This window comes from Juglans microcarpa x Juglans regia, chromosome 4D (genome assembly GCF_004785595.1).
Source record: "Juglans microcarpa x Juglans regia isolate MS1-56 chromosome 4D, Jm3101_v1.0, whole genome shotgun sequence".
Classification (NCBI taxonomy): Eukaryota; Viridiplantae; Streptophyta; class Magnoliopsida; order Fagales; family Juglandaceae; genus Juglans; species Juglans microcarpa x Juglans regia.
The window spans coordinates 28,253,960-28,271,431 of NC_054600.1; the positions used below are offsets into that span (position 1 = coordinate 28,253,960).

Below are 17,472 nucleotides of genomic sequence, written 5' to 3' on the forward strand. Positions count from 1 at the left end.
TAGCTCAACACGTGAAATATTTAATCAAATATGATAGAATATAAAATCAATATTCGAACTCAGGACCTCTACTCTGATATCATGTAAAATCATAATTTGTCCCAAAAGTTTAAGCTGATAAGAAGATATAAATTTTATTATTTATTTTATATCTTAACAAAATCTCTCTCTCTCTCCTTTGAGTTCCAAAACTATAAGCATTCGCTGTGATTGGAAACTGAGAAGCATTTGTGGAGACAAGTCAACAACCAAGCATAAGTTAAAAGGGGTCCAGTTGGCATTCCAGGCCGAGGAAAAGGAATGAGATTTTACATTGTTAAATCTAATATCGTATCACAGTTCGTTGCGGAATACTTGGGATATAAAAAAACAGAGACTTGTGAAGCATCCCACCATATATTCCAGTAGCAACTACTCACTCCACGCAGCGTATCTCAGCTGTTTCAAAGCAAAACTATACAGCATATTTCCAGTTGTCCCTTAATGAAGGGGGCATGACACTTACTTTGAACGGGTGGTACTTCGGGTTGTTCTTCTCAGATCAGAAGTAGGTCTAGAAGCTTGAGAGGGACCCGTTCGAACTGCATTTGCATTGCCGGGCTTGCTGCTTTCAATCCTCTTTCTTTTAGATCCTGAAGGTGGCTGGCTCTGGGTGGGTGCATCTGCCTCGTTCTCTTCCTCTATGAGCTCCGGTTTAGGTACTACATAATGCCATTGAGTCCCGCAACTTGGACAAACTCTTTCACCCTAAAACTCAGTAAAGTCAGCAGATTTATGAAGTACGTGAAATTCTGTTGACTGTAAACATGAGAAGCATCAAGAGTATATACCTTTCTTTGAGAAAATAACTTCTGTAGGCAGTACTTATGAACTCGGACTGTACAAGATTCATTCTGGCACAACTCTGCCTGCCGGAAACAAACGCAACAAAGTATGAGCTTAAATTGCAGCAGCAAAGAACTATTCCATCAGTTTGGTTGGAACAAGTGGAGAACTTTTTCCATTACTATTATACCTATCGAATAAACATTATATTTTACTTTGAAACCACTCAAGGACTTAAACAAAGGAAAAAAAAGCATGAGCATGCGTTTGTGTGTGCGCGTGCGCATATAATATATATATATATTAAAAAGCCAGCATCCACTGATGTTGCAAAGCAGCAACCATTTACAACCTTCACTCCAGCTTCGTTGCATACTTGACATGGAGGAATATCGTTATTACGGAAATAGCTGCGCAGATCAAGAAAGGATCTGACACCAAGTCCGATGTTACCATCAGGGGTACGAGTAAGCCACTGATCCTGCACAAGTTCATCCAGAGCTTTTTGCTTCTGAGATATTGAGAAATTCTTAAGTGCAGGAGGGACTTGAGTTGGACCGCCCTGTGATTGTGATCCTGTGCCAGTCAAAACCTGAAGATAGACCACATGAAATATCAAGCACAACATCAGGGCTTGTAAGAATAATAAACTCATTTGTTAACGAGAAAGTGGTGGAACAGTCAAGGGAGCCTACATAAAAGGATAATGAATTGTCATGAATCTTATCACTAAAAGCATACAGTCACTATTTCTGGAAACATCCATTATAGGCAAGCCTGAGTCAATAAACATTGATTCTGCCATAAGATCTGAGAGAATTAGGCCCTACCTAGATACGTGTCCAAAGTTTTGCTGCAAACAATATTTTCTGTAGCAAGTAATAAATAACTGTTCACATACACCATATAATGCTAAGATTCAATGTTTCTATGTACTACAATATTTCCTTTAATGCGAGATATAGAAAATATGTCTGGCTAAAATATGCTGGCCTTCCCTTAGATTTTTGCAAGATGACACGTGTTTTGTCCTTTAATTTGGGAAACAGTACCACTTCACTGTTATCTACTTTTTTATTTTTTATTTTTTATTTTTACAAGTAACCTTCACTTTATCTACTAAGATGTGTTAGAAATGAATTCAATTTCATCGTCTTGACTCATTAACAAAGCATGTTAATGAATCTCATATCTCAACTTTCTTATTTGGTACTAAATAAAAAACTTATTTCTAAGGAGAAAATCCCCTCTTCTACAGCACACCACAACACAAACACCAGCCCTGACACCACAAAACCTAAAAAGCTCTTTCTAAAGACAAATTCTTTCTCACTTTCTCTCTCACCCAAAGTATTTTTCTTTTTGAAGGATGTTGTATTCCATGATTCTGTGGAACAAAATTCCCTAATCCCAGAAAAAAAATCAGAAAATGCAACATAACAAACTCTATGATGGCAGCTCAAGGAGGGCGGAACAAAATAAAGTGGGAGAAAATCAAGCAGTCTGTTGAAGGTAATTAATTTTGGTACACTTATGTACAGAGAGTTTCCACTTATAAAAAAAAATGTACAGAGAGTTTCCAGAGGAAGGAAGGAAATCCATCAAATCAAGGAAGATTGGTCTCTGCAACATACTGAAGAAATAAGTTTGCCTCCATATGTGTTGGAACTGCCGACCGATCTTCAATGAGTCCTATTTTTACTTTTACGGATTTTTTTTCTTATAATTACCATAACTTTGATGGTGATGTTTGAGCAGCCTGATATGGAGGTTTGATAAAATGAAGGTAATCAGAGGAACCCATTTCTTATGGAATACTGATGGAGAGGTTAAAAATACTTGATCCAACAACATATGGCCAGTATTTTCACATTCTTCGATGGTGCTAAGAACTTTCCATAGCAAGAAAACTCATATGTAGCGACTAAAAAAATTTAATAAATTTCACAGATCACTATTCATATTACCGTAGCAAAATATTGTAAATGGCACCTTAACAGTTCTAAAATTTCAAACTTAAGTTATTTTCCCTAGGTAACCTTTGATGGTAAAATCAAGCTCTTTGGCCTTGATTTTGATCTCTATTTCTCTCTCTGAGTTTATAACAAAACTAGTATAACTCCTACAGTGGGATTTTCTAACGCTAATTTGTTTACCCACTTATAGTTGACGTATAATATTTAGTTGGATTTGCATCATTCAACTTGCTAACTCGTATTTGCAGCACATAACATTAGTGCAACAAACAAGGTCATATGTTTCTTGATAAAGAACAATTATTCTTAGCAAAATTCGGACCTGAGTCTCCAACCGTATATTAAGGACATCGATGTCAGATATGCTACCTTCCGCTGCGGCATCTTGCAGAATTGCTTCTATCTGATATTTGACATAAAAAAGAACACAGCATGATTCAATATGGACAAAGCCATTCAAATCTCATACTTTTAGACATCCAACATCTATTGGCATAAAATATTTCAGAGTTTGCATAGAGAAAAGCCTAATGTAGCAAGCATGTGATTAAATTATCTGTCTTTTCCTCATCATTCACCAAATAATAACTAAGGATAATGAAATTTCAAGTGAATGTTCTGGCACTTTCCCTCAATCAATATTTCCCAATTATTCCACTAGTAACGGATCTCTCGAAAAAGTAATAAAGATTCATTTATTTTTAAGTATATTATATTCTTAATGAACACAAGAGAAGAATATAAGAGAAAAAATAAAAAAATGGCAACAATCAAGTTGTAAGTAAACCCAAGTTATGTTTTACCATCTACAACATAATTTTCATATTGAGTTGATCATTTCAAGTTGTAGAGTATCCAATACAAAAATCTTAGCAGAATTCCACCCCACTAAAACAATGACTGAAAATAATGAACGTTGCATCAACTAAGTATATTGTCCACTGACCAAATTAGAAAATAAAAACTTCTTTCAAATTAGTATAAGTTTTAACCAGCCTTACAATTGCCTTGAAGAAAGCAATCTGGGGAACCGAATATTTCGTTCCCAGCTTGGACTGTTCGTCAGAAACATTATTGACCACCCCATAGTAAATCTGTCCATCGTATTGGTTTCGGAAGCCCCGTAACTCACACTGAACATAAGAAAGTGACTTATTTATCTTCAGGAGGTATTCATCAAATAGCCGTTTATGAGCACCTGTATCAAATATGAAAACCTAAATCACATAAACAAAGAGATGCTGCTGTTGGAGATGTAAGAGATAATCTGTTATCACTGATACTAGCTTGATCATGGTAGTCAATTTCTGTCGAACTTCGAGAACCACAGGAAGTCGGGGTTTTTAGGTTGAGCGGGTCAATTGCAAGGACGAAGGGAAAAAAAAGGTTGTAAATGTAAAAATACAAGAAGAAGAGAGAGAACCAACGACATCTGGAAATATAATAACAATATAAAAAATGAATTATTGGAAAAGAACAGAAAAAGGAAAAAAGGAACGAAGGAAGAAAGAAGAAGAGGGAAACCTGAGTTTTTGCCAGTGAGGGCGGTGAAGATGGAATGGAACTCATCGTCCTTGAGAGGGCCACGTGATAACAAAGCTTGAATGAGGGTCTGGTGTCTCCAGCTCAGCTCCGACATCACCGGCGGCAATTCGGGAACCCTAAATTTTTCGAGGGAGGCAGAACGGAACTGAAAAGGAATGGAGAAATCGAGAAACTAAAATGCTGCTGCGTCTTCCAAAGGCGGGAAACACCGGTGATTACTTCTCGTTTTATTTTTCTCCGAATTTTTTTTTTTTTTTTCCCTGATACCGAAAATTGATTTATTGAATATAAATCCCTTTTTTATCATCCGGTAGGGATATATTTGAAAAACTTTATTCTTAAACCGATTTGTACAACACACCTAGTAAATACTGGTGCACATAATTTAATTTAAAAAATAAATTTTAAATTTTATAAATCAAATTTTACAATATAAATATTTTACTCGATATATTGTCAAGCAAAATATAAACATCAATTAAATGGTAAAATTTGATTTATAATATTCAGATTTTAAAATTTATTTTCAAAATCAAATTATATGATATTACTTTGCTAGATGTATTTCACACTGGCTTGAAGATAGGATTTTTCAATCAAATTTTCAGCATGATCAAATTTTAATTTGGTGGTTTTTGAATTGAATATTTTTTTTTTTTTCGAATTGCATATTTAAAAAGAGAAAGGAAATCATATGCCCACGAAATGTATTATCTCTGCCTTCAAAAGCGAAGATCTCGAGTTTAACTTACGGGAGAAAATAGATTGCTGAGGCGAAGAAAAAATCACTTTACCTTCGTTTCCATCGTGAATGATTTCCCAAAAGAAAATTTGCAAGTACCATATAGATCAAGGAAAACCCGAACAACTTGGTGTTACACGTCATATGTACCACGCAGCAAATACCATATACGAGAATACACTTTTATATGTCGCTTAGGATAAACCTTATTTAGGTGAAAGGCTATGCCCCAGAGCACACAGGCACACTGGTTTATATATGAGAAAGCTGTTTGAAAGATATATACTAGTAAGTGCAGGAGCTTCACATCCTTCAGTGCAGCTTCCCAGGTCCTGAATGTAGCTGCAGCGTACGGCTTGGGACAACCTGAAGAACACCGGGTTGTTCTGCCAAAAAAACATATATATTAAAGTAGTATGGAGACTGGAGAGCATTGTATTTCTCAGCATAACAATGTTGATGAAAACCACTACAAGATGCATAACAGACCTTTAATAAACGAGCTAACTCTCAAATAAAAATCAGCATATTATAAATAACACAATCCAGAAGAGATTGCATTTATATAAGAATTATAACTAAAATTAACAGACTATTAAAAATAAGGCCACTTCATAAGTTTAGAGGCTTATCTAGATAACATTGCCAGTTGGTGCCCAGCTCAACACTAGGTTCTATAGTCAATGCATCGTCAAAACTTCAAAAATAAACCCTAGGAGTTGGCTCAAGTGGTAAAGGCCTTGGGCTTGGGGTTATGCTCCCCTAGGTCTAAGGTTCAAATCCCCTTGGGTGCAAACAATCTCTGGGGACCATCGGATTGGGGAATTTTCCCCTTGAATTATCCAAAGTGCACTTACAAGAAACTACTTGTCGAGGGCCTGTGTACTCCTGGGATTAGTTGAGACGTTGTTCCTTGACATTGGTGCCAATAAAAAAAAACTTTCAAAAATAAAAATTATTATTCTGAATGGCATTTGATGGCAGAGTTTTGTCTAGTAAAGAAAGGAGGGTAGTAAAGATATTTACTATAACGGTACATAACCATTGTACTTGAGTAACTAACAAACATGACCAAAAAATAGGCTACAATCTAAAGTATACGCTAATAAACATTGGATATGAATTTTTAACGACCTGGATTTGGTATGAGGGGAGATACATGAGAACCCTCATTGCATAGGAGGGAGAAGTTGTTGGGGTTAATCATGATTCCAAAGGGCTTTAAGTGTAATAATAATTAGTCCCTTTAGAATATAAGGACAAAGTGGTGCGGACCGGAGTTTACTCTGTAGGGGGTGGGTTTGAAGGGTCTTGCCTTGGAGAGGTTCCCCGACATAAAAATAAATAAATAAAGGACAAAGTGGCTTGAACTTTCCTAGGATTGTCACAACTAGAAGTGTGAGATTTGAAACGTGTCCACTACAACAGAATGACCTAACGAGGATATCAAGGATTTAAACGATGGGGAAAGATTTTAATATCTCGGACTTGGTATGAGAGGGTGGAAAATGAGATCCCACATTGGTAGGGAGGAAAACCTTATAGGTTTTTTTTTTTTTGGTGGGTTTATAATTATTCCGATAGGTGCCAATTATAGGGTTTTTTATCTTGGGTTATCACATGTATATCCCTTCATATAGGGCAAATATAAAATTCACCTAGGAAAGACGGGCTCAGGAGGATCACAAACAATCTAACTGGCTGTATGCAAGAAAAATGCGAGGCAATCTTTCAGCAGACGTGTAAATTGATTTTGTATGATGATTGAACAAGACAATTAAGGAAGCAAAAGGAGAATAAAGATCAGGAAACAGAGACTAAATCATTGAAAGAGTTCAATTATTGTAAACCCCACAATGATTCCTATTTTTCTTTCCTGAAATATATAATTAAGATCTCATCATATTCCATTTTAGATGGGCGTGCAAGATATGCAAACTGTCAAGGTGAAAATAGAAAGTACACAACATAATGACATAAGAACCACATACCATCATGTGGATAGTTCATTTCAACGCAATTCCTCACTTTGGGCTAAACTTTCCATTTACAATCAACAGACAAAAGTCTAAAATATGACCTTGCTAGACAATTGTAAATTGCAGAACATTAATCTTTTGCATTCTTACCCTGGGATAAATAATTGAAAGCACAAAATATAAAATCATCAACAAGAAGAACAGGTCATTCTTCACAACCTTGCTCTAGCATGATATTCAAAATTTGATATATAAATCCGATGTCAACTTTCCATTTGGTTGTTGTCTTTGGTTTAAAAAATATAGCAGCGATAATAACACAGAATATTTTGGTGCAAGTAATATACTTTTTTTTATCCAGTCAATTAAGATGCAAATTCCCCCAACCAATATACACCGTACGATAGCACAATTCAACACTTGTGAGTCTACGACTCCATTTTTTCCCCTTAGGTTTCTCAGTAACCAAACAGATGTCCAATGGAAATATAATTAAATATAAAAACAAGAAAAATTGCGCATAAATTAATTATCAAAATACTAGCATGGCAATCAATTACTAATAATTAGGGACAAGAAGAGAGAGAAACAAAGAGCATCAAATATATATATATATATATATATATATATATTCAAAAAAAGGGAAAGGGGCATACTTGAAATTTGGGAAACCTGGTCGGGGGTAAGCTTAGCGGAGAATCCACTAGCGGCGGTCTTGTAACTATACAACAGAGCCTCTTTTGCAGCCTCCTCACTTTCCAATACAAATTCATACAGAATAACAACAACAACCAATCAATACGCGTTCACCCACCCACGCAGCACAGATATATACGTAGTTGAATAAAATTTCTCGTAGTTGAGAGAGAGAGAGAGAGAGAGGACCTGCCGAGGACGGCGGTTAGGGTACGGATGTGGAAAGCCTCGGGATCTTCGCCCTGGGGCCTTTCTGTGTACACGATTTGGACCGACGCTGAAGACGATGAAGGAGAAGAATCACCAGGCTTGGTGGTGGGAGCAGACTCGGCCATTGCGATCGAAATCAGCAGCAACAAGGATAAAAGCAGCGGAAATGTCGAAAACAGAGATGAAAAGCTTCTAATTCGCATACCCATATTTCCTTCCCTGTTTTTCCCTCTCGCTTTTATAACCAAAGCCGCCCAAATACCGATACCAATGCCGTCCAACAAAAAAAATTTAGGACAATCGACTGCCGATTTTCCCATTACTATTCTTATCTTTTGTCCAGGAATTCAACACGTGTCAATGTGTCATGCCTCTCATTTTAACACAATTAAAAATAAAACTTGAATAAAGATAATTAAATAATAAATAGTAAAAAGATCTACGGGATTATATCATTAAAATTGCTTGTATAACTAGAATTTATTTATTTTTTATAACTTGAAGTTTGAAGTATAATTTTGTGTATATTTTAAAATTATCTAATAATTACTCCTTGTGTTCCACTATGGTTACCGAAAAGGGTCCCGAATTTAGGTTTTGAATAGTATTTTTTTTTTTCATTTTTTTTTTTGTATTTTTTTAATCATCATAAACATTTTTAAAAAACATAAAAAATTCACAATATCATTAAAAAATACTTTCTTAATCACTAAATATTTTGGGTCAGCATTTCTCTTACTCCTTCCATCCCCATGTTAATGATAAAGAATGGAGAGCAGGATTTACCTCCTATTCACCCCTCGAGAGTGACCTCTAAAAGGTAATATTCAAAACCAGGTGACCGTTGAGTCAAATTTCTGATTATAAGGTCCATAATGTGTGCGTAGCGTGCAAATTCACTCTTGTCTGTGGACTGCAGAGACATTTTGTAAAGCTCCCTCAGCTTCCCAGCATCTCCAGACCAATTGGAGACTGGATTTGGTTGGGAGAGAGAGAGAGAGAGAGACTTGTTTACACTCGCCAACATTTTCTTCAAAATCATCTGCAACTGTCTCCAAAATTTCGCATGTATCTCGGGACAGTCGATTCTGAAAGAGTCCGCCTCTTTTCCTGATACATCACGTCCTTCAAGCATGCGAGATAGAGCTGATTCCAGCATCTTAAAAACAAACACAACATATTAATCTCTGTTAACAACTGATAAGCATATAAACAAGACCCATGACAACATAATTCATTCTGCAGGGCAAGCAATTGCGTTTCTGATACATCACATTATTCATTTTGCAGGACAACATCAGGTAAATGAAAAGGCCAGGTATACAAAAGCATGCACTCACGCTGACTTTTCATGAGACGCATAAAGTTCGTGTTCAAAATGCTGGGCACTATTCTAGAAGCATTTGGTACCTTTTTTCCTAAACGTCATATTCCCCTCTCCATTAGAAAGTTATTTGCAAAATAGTCATTAAAATAACATTAGAAAGTATTTAATCATCTTAATAAAATGCATGGCCAATCTCAACTATCATAGTTGTGAAAAAGGAAGAGAAGAAAATTTTGAGTGCATTCAGAAAGAGAAGAAACCAAGTCGTCCAAGAACATACTGCATTTGCGTTTGTGGGCCATAAAAGGAAAATGATTTACACACAACATTTTTCACAACACTTTGCATAACTATATTTTAAATGAGGGGTATTTTTGTAAAACATCTTATAAAAATAACATCATTTTACAAAAATACCCTCATTTTATAATATTGTTGTGCAATGTGTTGTGTGTATATCATCACTCCCATAAAAATCCAGAGCTCTTTGCCAGTTTCTCTCAGCCCTTCCTTACTGCTTGACCCGTTGGAGAATGCTGCTTTCACCTTTAGACAAGTTGCTTTTCTTAAACTCTAAACAAAATCCCTTTGGTAGGAAGCCAGCTGAAAATAAGCATATGCAGCTTCCAGTTTGCACAATTCACCGAGCGATTCATGCTCAGATAATGCCTCCCCCCATATGGCATCATTGGCTGAGATCTGATGCTTTCTTGATTCTTTCCTTAGTTTTCTGTCACTGGGACTGGTATAACCTACAAATTTATATTCCAAGGCTCCATTTTCATAAACTTCTGCAGTTGCATCTTCTTTTGCCAAAAGCATGCCAAGCCTCAGATATGTATGGGCAATAAGATTCAATTCTGACTTTGCTGCTCCATAATATCTAAGTGATTCACTATATTCTCGTTTTGCAGTCTCCAATGCTTGGTTGAATGCACCATGTAAGATTGCATGTATTTTGAGATCCTCAATCTTTGATACCACTTCTTCAGCCAATGCACGTCTGTCATGGCCCAAATTCAAATTAATTAATATTATGTTGGTGTGATCAGAGATTTCCCAGAACGCATTTATAGCATCTGCAAAAGCAACTTCAGCTTTGTTCAATTCTCTTCTTTCAAGACTGTTACAACCCAGTTCATTGCAAACCCCCCCCCCCCCCCCCCCCCCCCCCCCCCCCCCCCCCCCCACCCTTCTTCTTGACTACAGATTGGAGTTCTGCTGAACCTGAGGGAAGTCCACCCAATGCCTGTTTAGCTTCTTCATAACAGCTTAGGGCAGCTAAAAGATTATCCTCTGCATCTCTCACTACAGAATCCCCGAGGTAGTTAAATATCCCACCATTTTCACTTTGGGTAGAAAACCCACCACTTTTTCAGTATTGTTTCCCAAAGACTTAAACCAAAATTATCAGTACAAGCAGCCTCTTTGAGGCTTTCATCACCTTTATCGTGCTGTAGATGCCCGCCATCAAAACTCTTACCATTGTCCATTTGGTGACGAAAATGGTCCTCTTCAAGGTCTCCCAAAAATGAGCAGGATGTGCTCTTTTCGCATATGGTTTTTTTTGTGTGTTTTCTGCCTTAACCTACTGAGAGCCTATCTGCATCGCTACTGCTCCCACTGCTCCCACTGCTTGCCCTGTAACTCTGGCAGCTGCAATTTAACAACAAACATGAGATACAATTCTGGTTATTCTGCCCCTCTTTACCATATATCATATGGAACTTAACACAAACATCTCCAACTAGAGTCCACGACTCCACACCCTGGCCCAGAAGATGTAAGTGGAAGAGTACGGGTCAAAAGTAAGAGAAGCATCTGCAGAGCTGGATTTCTCATCTTTCACATCATTATTGTATGATCTTGTTTTTTCATTTCTTTCATTGAATTTCTTCTGCAATGATGAGTAACTGATCATTGAAGAAATGAACCTTGTGTCTTCAAGATGCTGAGGCATTGATCCGTAAATAGAACATGCCAACTCTATAACCTTCAATGCCTGATGCAACTGACCATCCTCCTTGTAAGCTTGACCAAGTGCCAAATATGATTCTCCAAGCAAAAGAACAAGTTTCCACAACTTATGGTCCAACTTTGATGTCGAAAGTCATTCTCGAATGTCACAAACTTCGATACAGTATGCATCACCACATGCACAAACAGAAAAACTAAAGATGAAGGTAGCATATCATCAGTTCCACTGCCTTCATCCACCAGCTCCAATTCAGTGCTCTGCAGTTGGCGCATCCATCTGAGAGACTTGATAGCCTGAGAAACATGATGTACTGTAGCTAACTTGGAGGCAATGGGATCAGCAACAGTTTGAACTATTGTTGGAGAATGCAAAAATTTCATCACCATTGGAACTTGGTGCAGCTGCTCCTGGATCTGTTAATTCCGTGTTACCTACTCCAATCAATTCTCTGCAAGCAGAAAATTTTGCCTCCGAATTCATCTTGACAGAAGCCTCAGATACTAAATTTTGAAAACCTTTTGTCCATCCTCATATGGTTCATCCTCTGCAACTAATGATGAGACATGCCCCACTAATTCAGAATTACCGCTTACAAAGTCTGAGGATTCTTCCTCAGCATCAATAACTGTAACTTCACATTCTACAGGAAGAGTTTCGGATGTTAAACCCAGTTCTTCGTCATAATTTAAAATGAGCCTCACAAATTGGTCATGAGCAAATGCACGTACAGAAGCAAATGCAAATGATGTGACCTGTCAAAACATGGATGAAAAACCCAATTAAAAATGGGTAAACACAAACATGGAAACAAGATTTCAGAAGTTCATGCCCACCTGCCGTGTAATGTTCCATAAATGCAAGCTCGCAGCATCATATTTTTCATTACTGAACAGAAGCAAGTCACTGCCCAAAAGCATACGGAAATTGTGAAACTGCCAAAACAAGACCCCAAGTAACCCATCATTACCAATTCTTATTTTCAGACTCCTGCATTGAGCACCTAGGGTACTCAAAGCTATCCTGTTTGACTTGAGGGTACTCAAAACAACAATTGACTCCTCCATCTTGAGCAACACTATCACACTTCCCCACAAACTGAGTTCTATTTCCTCCAGGAAGAACAGGAGTTTGACCGCTCCTGTGATGAGACATGCTGAGTTGGAGGACAATCACAAGCCTCCATTCTAACTGAGTGCACGGCAAAGTGCAAAAATAAAGAATCTACAGATTTTTACTGATTCTTGTGTCTTCTAATAAACTTCTCACCCTCTTCAACATCAGGCCTACGCTTGACAAAATAGAATAGACATCATGAGCTTGTCTCTTTAACATAAAACCAAACTCAACAGTTGTGGTTGGTCATTAAATATTTTTCAACGATTAAATACAAGGTTTTGACCAACATGGTTAGTTTATCATACAAAAAAAGATCACCGAAAAAAATATCCCATACATGACGGATGACATTTACTTTTTGAAACTAAACACTATTGAAAACTCCATTGGGAGTTGTAATTCTCGGAGATCATCAAATGAATAGACAAACTTCAATCACACACGTGCACCGACAAACAAGTCCCGATAAAATTTAATAGAATTACAAATAAGGAACATATAGAAATACACACCTAGTATTTAGAATAAGAGTCTCTTGTTACGTGCTGCTAGGGTTCCAACTTTAGTGATCTTGCATGTATCCCCTCATTTCCATCAAACAAAGGATTATTACGAACCTTAGTGTTCATAGTTGAGGATCCTTCACCTGATTGCTGATTCGCAGCTATAATTGCTAACTGCTTATAATTGGATGCCAGATTATTAATCTGCTGCAGCACTGCTTCTAACATGCTCTTCTGTTTCTCTTGTTCTTCACGCAGGTGCAGAGTCTCTCCCTTCAACGTCGACACTGCTTCCGACAATTGTGCATGACGCGTGTCCTCCGCCATGTCGTAGGAACGCGGAGACCACTGTTATGAGTGTTGTAATTTATAAAATAGATTATGTAAATAATGTTGGCAATTCGAGGTGCCAAGGCCTCCGAGACTTAGTAATTTCTGGAATGCAATTTCTTGCTTTCGTTCCAAACACTAGCAGGATATAAATAGATACAAAAAGAGACCCCACGTTCAACACGTTAGACACGGCCCAAGGCCTTTCCCCACGTATTACAATCTGATCCCTTTATAACCAACCCACTCAACAACTGACCCACTTACTAGTAACTGGCCTACTAACAAAAGCTGCATTTGGATGTTGAGCTGAGCTGAGTTCTTTATGAATAGTAGTGAGTTGAGATGGTTAAGTGAGTTTTGTGGGACCCACTTAAAATGAGTTTAAGTGTGTTTGGATGTTAATATGAGTTTAGATATATTTATGGAAAGTTGTAAAATAAATGGATCTCACCATTAAATTTCACTATTCATCTGACATGGTTTGAGCAACTGCCGGCACCAAAACTTGCAAAAAAAAAAAAAAAATTCCTGACAAGCTGCACATGCAGCCAGACCAGCCAAGTAGAAAAAGTGATAAGCAATTGAGTTGGGCCCCACGAGAGATGGAAAAATTGTACACAATGGAGATAAAAGTAAACTGACAGATGAAAAAGTAAAACCGAAAATTAATGTTTGTCAGTTGTGGGCCCTACAAATGAGTTCAGTTTTGGACTCTATTCAACCTGTGTAAAAACCTGTGTTTGGATGTTCAACTTAGTCTAAAAATGAAGTGCACTGGACATAGTTGTGCATCCAAATGGGGCCTAAGACTCGGTCAAAACCCAAAATAAACATGCAAAATTCATAACTAACCCAAACGACAACACTTAGACAATAAAACGAAAAAGTTGGAACCCTAGCAGCACGTAACATCTGTCCAACACGATGAACAGAAATTGACAGTCGTGCCTTAGAATATGGCATTTTAAAGATCTGCTTCAGAATGTCAGCAGGAGCAATAACATCAATCCCATCCCCATACTCAACCAAACCCGACACTGCAAGGGCCTCACATTTCCTAGAAAGATTTGATGTAACTACCGCCTTCCCAAGGTAAATCTACCAAGAATGAGCACCAATGCAAATGATTCAGGAAAGAAGCATTATCTGAATGTTGTTCACATTATAGCATGACAACTACAAAAATCAAATAACATTTAACCATGTTAGAGATACTCTCAAACTAGCTTCTAAGTAGGGGTAACAATATGTGACACGACCCATGAACCCAACACGAAATTAGCGGATTTGGATTTAATGTTAACGGGTTCGGGTAAAAACGGGTTGACCCGTTAAGACACGCTTTATAAACGGGTCAATATCGGGTCAACCTGCTTAACATGAAATCAACCCGTTTTGACCCGTTTAGAATTTATTTCAAAATTAAAATTTTATTATTGTTAAGTTGTAATATTGCTATTTCTCAGTATGCTTATGTTTTTATTGTTGAGATTGTAATTTTAGATATATGCTTATATTTGTTATTGTATGGTTTGTAATATTGGTTTTATTATATGTTAAAATCTGAAAAATATTGATATATATTTTTCAGCATATTGTGGTTATTAATAAATATAGATTTTAACTTTTATGTGAAATTATGTTAATCAGGTCAAATGAGTTATGCATTTTAGTTCAACCCATTTACATGAAACAAATGGGTTTAAATGAGTCGTGTCGTGTTAACATATTTCTAATTAATTATTAAACAGGTCAAAATAGGTGACATGACACGACCCGTTATCTAAATGGATTGGGTTAGGGTTTGGAAGTTTGACATGTTTAGCTTAACGGGTTAGGTTCAGGTTGACTTATATAGTCAAATGTTCATGACCTGACACAACACGAACACGAACCGAAACACGATTTGCCACCTCCAATTCTAACCCCCCTCACCCCTCTCCCGCCCACAAACAAAAAATAAAAGGAAAAAAAAAAAACCTAAAAGGCTTTGAGTTAGCCCCTGATTTATTGATGTAATATCCCAAATTGTGTATATGATGGTGATGAATGGAATCTCATAGTACTTGGGAGGGAGGGAGGAGTTCAAACCCTTTATAACGATTTCAAGGGTTTTTAATTATAACATTGACTAATCCTTCTAGAGTATGAATTCAGATGTTATGTGAATGATTTCAAGAGGTTTCAATTATAACATTTTTTAGACGATGAAGTTACCATTAAATAAAATTGTTCTGGATAATGAAGGTGGTGTGTAGGGAAAATAAAAGGAAACAAAAAAATACTCCAAACTGTAGGAAGGAAATTAAGGAGCAAAGAATCAAGAGTAAACTAGGTTTTAGCAATAGGATTGGACTATAGTTTCAGTACAAAAAAGAGTAGAACAGAATCCAAATACTTATATATGTCCAAAACTTTCCAAGGATGTAGCGGTGGAGTGTTTCTGGAGTATATCAATCTATAGTTACTCATCAGTTTATAAGTGCTTCTAGTGAAAGAGTATTATTAGCAGATATCCTAGAACAAACTTGCTCATTAAAGTCTGTTATGTGCCACATCATGGGAGTCTATTTTAAATTAGTTAGGATTATCATAGTAATTTACTTTCATTTGTTTTCCGTTAAGTTCTTTGACCGAGTCTTGGTAATGGCCGGTTATTATTAAGTGCGTCAGTGTTGAGTGGGGTAGTTATAAAGGGATCAGATTGTAAAATGTGGGAAAGGTCTTACTAACAAAGTCATTGAACCCGAAAATTACAACCGAAGCGTGAGCGGATAGGCAATAATTGCAAGAATCCTGAGATTACGTTTCTCTATGTAACGAAGTATCTTCTTATAAAAACAAACGTAACGATGTCTCGAAAAAATTCAGGAACAAAAAGAAACAAATCCATCAAAAGATGATTTACGGATGCGCAATGATAAGAAGATCAAGGCCAAAATAACACAAATCTTGAATCAATGCGTATCGAGAACGATATCATTCAATTTATTTACCCGGTAAGCTACAAGAATGCGCAATAAAATGCAAAAAGAATTGGTGTGCACCTCCATTGGCCTTGGGCTGCACACGGGCAATAGGAAGAACCTTGTCTGGAAGCATCCGATAGTGTGGAGCAGTGAGCCTTTCGTCAGAACAAAAACAGATATAGAATTACGAAAATTTTCAATTGCCAAGAATTTCAACCGTAACAACTAAGGAAAAAGGGGAGAGAGAGAGACAGAGAGTTACGTCTGGCGCGAGGGGACGAGAGAGGAGGAATTGAAAGAATGGAAGGATTTGCCGGTGGGAATGGGGATAGAACCACAGAGGAAACCGACAGGTCTGGGCCTGACGACTTCCAAGTCTTCCGACGCAGGGGCAGTGAAGGTCTCCCCCTGATATCGCCATGGTGGGCCTCTCTTCGAGTAAGCTAATAAGACGAAGGTGATTGGTGCGGTCTCTTCCTCTTTCTGTAGCGAAAATGAACTTGGCTAGAAAACCAGTTGAGCACGGCTACAAGCGGTGATGATCTTCTACTAGACATTTCTAAACGAGGCGGTGGGAGCCATTGGCCCATTGCTCAATTGCTTGTAGTAGAATTTTGAGCAGCACAATTCTTTGACAGCACGATGATAATCCACTGACAAACTGTACTGAAAAATTGTATCAGTGTTTTTTTTAATTATTTGTGTGTTTTATTTAAATATTAAAAAAAAACATATACGTATGCTTTTAAAAAAACAAAGAAAGTAAAATACACTGTCGATACACATTGGTAGAGTTCCTAGCATTATCCTGATAGATAACGACCTTCCCAGATATATTTTGGTCTAAAACGTGCTTATATGACTTAATATAATTTTAAAGATAAATTTTGAATTTTGAATGTTACACATCAAAATTTACCATTTAAATGGTATAGATAATATATTTTGTACACCATTTTAAGAATAAAATAACTCTTCATTAATTAAAATTATCATAAAAAATAATTTATACAGTCCTAAAATGAACGAGCCTTATCTATTTTCTTTGAAAAAAATAGACAAACTTAAAATCTATATAAAAAAATCAATTTTTAATAATGGACCCAATTTGACTTTAGCTCACATTACTCTGTTCTTATCTATCTATTATAATTTTGAAGAGTAAGGTTCGTCTATTTTTTCTATATCTAATTTATATCGGACTCCATAACCAAATTATGAATAGGATTAAAACTAGTTATAAATAATTATATTTGAAAACCTTTATATAAAT

The 17,472-nt window shown here is 36.7% G+C and overlaps 2 protein-coding genes and 1 pseudogene across 2 annotated transcripts; all 3 read right to left on the reverse strand.

The window, feature by feature from the left end:
* Window positions 1–207: 207 nt before the first annotated feature.
* On the reverse strand, window positions 208–4,746 carry LOC121261712 (non-structural maintenance of chromosomes element 1 homolog). Its single transcript, XM_041164206.1, has 6 exons — window positions 4,326–4,746; window positions 3,803–3,999; window positions 3,124–3,204; window positions 1,178–1,417; window positions 831–908; window positions 208–747 (listed from the first exon to the last, which is right to left on the reverse strand). The coding sequence occupies exons 1-6, from the start codon at window positions 4,438–4,440 to the stop codon at window positions 502–504; spliced, it is 957 nt and encodes a 318-aa protein (XP_041020140.1). The 5' UTR covers window positions 4,441–4,746; the 3' UTR covers window positions 208–501.
* A 451-nt stretch (window positions 4,747–5,197) lies between these two features.
* LOC121261713 (subtilisin-like protease SBT3.4) lies at window positions 5,198–8,308 on the reverse strand. Its single transcript, XM_041164207.1, has 3 exons — window positions 7,953–8,308; window positions 7,724–7,821; window positions 5,198–5,474 (listed from the first exon to the last, which is right to left on the reverse strand). Exons 1-3 carry the CDS (start codon window positions 8,291–8,293, stop codon window positions 5,401–5,403), a joined length of 513 nt encoding a protein of 170 aa, XP_041020141.1. The 5' UTR covers window positions 8,294–8,308; the 3' UTR covers window positions 5,198–5,400.
* Window positions 8,309–8,766: 458 nt separating this feature from the next.
* On the reverse strand, window positions 8,767–14,493 carry LOC121260271 (annotated as a pseudogene).
* Window positions 14,494–17,472: the final 2,979 nt, after the last annotated feature.